This window comes from Argopecten irradians, chromosome 2 (genome assembly GCF_041381155.1).
Source record: "Argopecten irradians isolate NY chromosome 2, Ai_NY, whole genome shotgun sequence".
Lineage (NCBI taxonomy): Eukaryota > Metazoa > Mollusca > Bivalvia > Pectinida > Pectinidae > Argopecten > Argopecten irradians.
Genome location: NC_091135.1, coordinates 61,076,372 through 61,082,623, shown reverse-complemented (window position 1 = coordinate 61,082,623; position 6,252 = coordinate 61,076,372). Strand labels below are relative to the sequence as shown.

General features: G+C 36.6%; 1 protein-coding gene across 8 annotated transcripts in view; it reads right to left on the bottom strand.

The window, feature by feature from the left end:
* Positions 1-2,611: 2,611 nt before the first annotated feature.
* Positions 2,612-6,252, bottom strand: part of LOC138316146 (alanine--tRNA ligase, cytoplasmic-like) — a 62,278-nt gene continuing 58,637 nt past the window's right edge. For all 8 annotated transcript variants that reach the window (XM_069257675.1, XM_069257676.1, XM_069257678.1 and 5 more), the window contains exon 23: positions 2,612-5,809. In XM_069257675.1, coding sequence (XP_069113776.1) covers positions 5,636-5,809 — 174 coding nt within the window. In that variant the 3' untranslated portion in view covers positions 2,612-5,635. The remainder of the gene's footprint in view (positions 5,810-6,252) is intronic.

The following is a 6,252-nucleotide window of genomic DNA, read 5'->3' as shown; positions in this document are numbered from 1 at the left end:
CCATCATCCGTTGTAAACAATGCTTGTTACTGCTATTCCTTGAGAACTTCTGCACGGATTTTTCTCATAATTTCATATGTGGGTTCCCCTAAGGCCCTAGGAGTGCTAATTTTCAGACTGATCGGAAAAAACAATATGGCCGCTAGGCAGCCATCCTGGATTTTGGTAGATGATGTTTGTTACTGCTGTTTCTCAGAAAGTACTGAAGGGATCTGTCTCAAATTCCATATGCAGGTTCCCTTTGGGCCTTAGGAGTGCCACACTGTTTTTCAGACTGATCAGAAAAAACAATATGGCCATCAGGCAGCCATCTTTGATTTTGGTAGTTGATGTTTGTGACCGCTATTTCTCATGAAGTACTAAAAGGATCTGTCTAAAATTTTATAAATAGGCCTAGTATGTTTGAAAAAGTTTGAAATGCAGAGAAAAGATCCCTCTTTCCATTGCCAGACATAGATCATTCTTTGGTGGGCGCCAAGATCCCTCTGGGATCTCTTGTAATCTTTTCCTTTTCAAATGGTCCCAAGGTTTTTAAATCACCTGGCCCAAAGGGCCGGTGAGCTTATGTCATGGCGCAGCGTCCGTCCGTCAACATTTCCTTTACCAAATTTGGCCAGAAGCATCCTTGAGGGAAGGGGAACAGAGCTTGTATAAAATTTGGCTCTGCCCCCCCCCCCCCCCCCCCCCCCCCCCCCCAGGGCAGGAGGGGCGGGGTCCAATAGGGGAAATAGAGGAAAATCCTTTAAAATGCTATTAGTCATAGAGTTCTACATGAATTGAAACCAAATTTGGCAAGAACCATCCTTGGGAAAAGGGGAACAGAACTGGTATAAATTTTCACTCTGACCCCCCAGGGACAGGAGGGACGGGGCCCAATAGGGGAATTTGAGGTAAATCCTATAAATCGCTACTAGCCATTGAGTTCTGCATGGAATGTAACCAAATTTGGCCAGAAACATCCTTGGGGGAAGGGGAACAGAATTTGAATAAATTTTGGGTCTGACCCCAGGGGGCAGGAGGGGCGGGGCCCAATAGGGGGAAACAGAGGTAAATCCTTTAAATTGCTACTAGTCATGCAGTTCTGCATGGAATATCACCAAATGGCCAGAAAATTCTTTGGGAAAGGGAACAGAATTTGTATAAATTTTGGGTCTTACCCCCAGGTGGCAGGAGGGGCGGGGTCCAATAGGGGAAATAGAGGTAAATCCTTTAAATTGCTACTAGTCATAGAGTTCTGCATGGAATGTAACCAAATTTGGCCAGATACATCCTTGGGGGAAGGGGAACAGAGTTTGTATAAATTTTGGCTCTGACCCCCTGGAGCAGAAAGAATGGGTCCCAATAGGGAAATTAGAGGTAAATCTTAAATTCCTTCAGAAAAGAAACAATGAACCTGTAATCAGAACATTACTTGGCATACAATAACCAGGTGAGCAATACAGGCCCTCTTGTTTTGTATACCTATATATCACTTCTTAGGTGTACTTGAACATAACTTAGTTGATATTACGTGTCTGTGCCCACGACCTTACCCTATATATTACTGTTGACTCGTAGATTGTTGTGTTGTTAGTACATGTACATATTGGCAAAATATGCAAGTCCACAGGGTTCAGTACATATTTCTATCACCAAATAACCAGACCATTATGTTTACTAGTGTTTACAGCATGTAGTAGGAGCGCTGGTTCAACTTTACAAAGGCATACACAAAGAGTCCATTTTTACCTTAACAGGAAAATGGCGACTGTAGATTATATGATGCAAATGAAGTATCTCAATCATCTCAAATACATCAATTATATACTTACAGGAACAATTGATATGAAACAAAGACTAGTTTTGAGAAAAAAAATTTAACTGCTCTATTTGGGGCAAAATATGCAGATTTGTGGAAATGTACTTTTAAACAAGAGATCCCAGAGGGATCTTGGTGGCCACCAAAGAATTATCTATGTCTGTCACATGACAGAGGGATCATTTCTCTGCTTTTCAAACTTGCATCCATCTTGTTGACCAATCAGTCCCAAAATGCATTATGCACAACTTGGGGCAAAAGGGAACCTATGTATGGAATTTGAGACAGATCCCTTCAGTACTTTCTGAGATGGCGGCCAGTCGACCATCTTGTGGATTGATCAGTTCTTAAATGTAATATGCACAACTAGGGCCCTAGGGGAACTTCATATGAAATTTGAGACAGATCCTTTCAAAACGTTTTGAGAAATAGCATTAACAAACATTAACTATTAAAGACCAAGATGGCTGCCTGTATGCAATATGAGAAATAGCGGTAACAAGAAATGTTAAAGGACAGAAAGACAGACGGACCACAGACGAAAACAGAAATGAATCAGATGATGGGCTAAAAAAACACTTAAAATATTTTTTTCTCATAAAAACATCATTCACACTATGTTCAGATAACATTATAAAACTGAATATGTACATTGGAATTAATTGGGACATCCTCTATATGACATATTTGCATGTTACAATCTACAGCCGCCATTTTCCTGACAAAGTAAAAAAAGACTTGATGTGTATGCCACAATGGCTCAAACTAATGTATACTCTTTATACTGTTGTACAAAAACAAAAGCAAAAGAAATTTCAAGGAGTTGGACATTTTATTCTGAACGCAAATATAATTTTCACTAAGTTTGAGGCAAGTACAGAAATCAAACATTTTTAGTAATGGCAGAGAATTTTATAAAATATGATTTACACATTTCATCCTTTTCAAAATATATCTTGCAATAAAACTTAAGTGCACCAAAATAAGTATGTTTGCAAGACATAGCAAAGATATAGCTACTAAACCAACTGTCTTGTGTACAATGTACGTACTTTAAAAAAGTTCTGATTGTATTAAATTCACAAAAGTTTCTCCCTGAAAATTAAGATCTCTTTCAATTACAGGTATGTTTCAGTTCAACCTGAATTCTACCAAAGTTCCTCTATACAAACTTATTTTGAAATGGAAATCACAAGAGACATGGTTACATATGTTGGTAACAGGTTTACAGTATACAATATGTTTGATTAGTAGGGTACGCTTATACATTTAATACGGTCCCTGCTCATCTGCTAAATGAAACAAAATCTTGGGGATTAGGACTGGTGTAAGACAAAACCAGTACAAACAACAGTAGCTGTGGTTCATGCTTCTTATCCATGGTGTTAACAGGGTAATATAGTACACATGTATCACTAAAACCTTTCATCCTTACAACAGAATGAATCAAAATATCAAATGTATCGTGGAGTGCTTAACTGCAGAGACAGGTTTACAACAGATGCACCAAACTCTGACGTTATAATAGTGATATACAGCTTGTGTCTAAAAACAGAGACTATAGGATTAGTCTTGTGATAGTATCTCTATACGAAAGACATCGCCAGATTAACATTTCTTAAACATCAAAACACTTTCAACAATGGAGTTGTCGCGTTGTCATTTTTCATCAGTCAGCAATCCTCTGATGTATCCTTCCCCACCATCATTTGAAGATAAAAATCAGAAATATCTGAACCACATTACCATGATGCTGTGATACTCCTGTGAGGGTCCTAACATAAACAACACATTTAGAGAAGGCACACTACAACCAAACCTCTCTATACCAAGCTCAACTCAATTTGCGCTCTCCTAAGAAGAGAAGTCTTCTCAGAAGATCTTCCAGTCTATAGAAGGAAGAGCTTCCAGAAGTAGAAGAGCTACAATCGAGTGAACAGAAGTTGTATTCTGGAAGATGAAGAGGGCAATTTGAGTTAGGCTCATACCACCTGAGGAACAAAGGAAAATGGCCTTTTTGGTCAGACTTAAAATTCAAGTTGAACTTTGTTGAATTGTCCATTTTGGACACTTGGTTGTTTTATTAAACAGGTGGTTGTTATACAGAGGTGGTCACTTGCGACAGGTTTCTCTGTAAAACATTACAGCCATTATCACTGTCTGGTATTATGGAGCAGTACCCAGAGATTCTATGTCAAATGCCTCAATATGCCATACAGGTCTATTGCACATTTATTAAATTTCAATAAGAACACAAGAACAATGATAGATTGAAGATTCCTATCATTATTTCCTTTATTGCCCTCTCTATAATAATCAAAGAACTCGCTTGGGTAATTCTATTCTTGCACTAGATATCAACATTCCTCATTCTATCGATACTTACCTCTATGGATATAATCGCCATTATTTTAATTCAAATGATAAACTATTGAAAATTGTACATGAATACATTAGAGATACCAGACGTTTTGTATGAGATGTCATTGACACTGAGAGCATTTAATTCTATTCATTAAGATGTTGTGAACATTTATCAAATATTCTTTTCCACCTTCGAATGCTATTTTCTCTCCATCAAATACATGAGCAAACGAATTGATGTTTTCTACAGAAAGTCTTAGCTTCTTTTCTACTTCTAAATAAAAATATAAAATAATTTATTACATCCCAAGAAATGTCCATGTCACTGTGCCCTATATGGAACACATTCACCAAATGTATTGTAAATTACTTCAATAGATATATATTAACATGATTAAATGCTAATTATTGCTCAAATAATGAAATTCATTTATTCCTTGTTGGTGGTGGAGCATCTTTAACATATTGTAAAAATTGTGATACTTATCTGACAATAATTTCTTATGCTTTATTTTAAGCTTATGAGATTCTCCTAAATTATTTGTAATTTCTGTTAACGAGATGCTATTTCTATTGATGGATTTTATGTATTGTACTGTTATTCATGTAGCTACCGGGTAGAGGGCTTAATATAGGCATAGCCTGTTGCCCAATCCCAATTGTAATACTACAATAAAATATTCTGAAATGAAAAGAACAATGATAGTAGAAAAGCAGACTTTCATCCACTACAGTATATTAGTGTCAGGCATTATCAGATTTATTTTCATTTCCAGTACAAATCTACATAACATTAATAACATTTTTCATGTACATGTATATGTTTACTTTTAATGAACACCCCTGCCCCAATCTCTATGAAAGACAACACTCAAGGTTGCAATAAATGATAAGGCAAAAGATTAGGCATGCTTCTTTTTTTCTAACTTAAGGGAATTTTGTGATGTCTTGAGCATGCTATTATAGTAAATTATAAATATTTCTCTGTTCATTTCCAAACAAATCCTCATAGATGCGTTATCCAGTATTACAAGAAACTGAAAGACGTGAGGTTCTATTGTTAAACACCACAACTGTAGCAGTTAATGTTACTATCATCAAAGTTGGTTCCTGTAAATATGTTTGTAACATTATGAAGTTATTTGAGCAATATCAAAATCAGCACCAAACCATACAGCATTTCATGCCGAACTAAAGATAGGTGTCTATGACTGAAAATAATTTCTCACAAAATAAATTCAAATTTTAGAAAAATGATAAAAAATGTATATTAAACAACTAGGCATCTAAATTGGGTTTTTTTTTTTATCAGTTTTAGCACTAGACATTTAACACTACAATATAACCATCAGTAATATGCATATTGGTCAAACTAAGCACTTATCACCTACACAAAAGCTTCAGTGCATCCAGTTATATACAAATTGGTCTTCTTAAAGGGTCAAAAAGTCAATAAATTAAGTTACGGTTGAGTTATGTAAGTTTCATCTGAGCAAATTTTGTTGCTATATCGAGTGCCTCCTGAAGAGCGTCTGTATTTGAGCCTGTAGCCTGAGCAGCCAGATCCTTCCCGCCACACTTCCCTTGTATTACTGGTACAACCTCATTCACCCAGTCCTTGGCATTTAGTCCCTTCGACACGGTTGCCTGGAATTTTAAAATCAACTTTTAGTTTTGTTCTTGGGCTAAATTGTTGTCTCCATTAAAGTTTTCGGTAATTCATCCTCAGTAACCCAGGTTCTATTTACAGTAAAGTTTATAGTAAGCAATTAGTTTTCACTGCCGAAGAATATTGAGTGAAAAGTGAAACTTTTTTTTTTAACTGCATAATAATATTCAATTTGAAACAAGAGATCCCAAAGGGATCTTGGCGCCCACCAAAGAATGATCTAGGTCTGACAATGGAAAGAGGGATCTTTTCCCTGCTTGTTCACCGATCGGTCCCAAAATGCAATATGCACAACTAGGACCCTAGGGGAACCTATATATGAAATTTGAGAAAGATCCCTTCTAATCTTTTTGAGAAATAGCGGTAACAAACTTTAACTATCAAAATCCAAGATGGCCGCCTGTCGGCCATCTTGTTCACC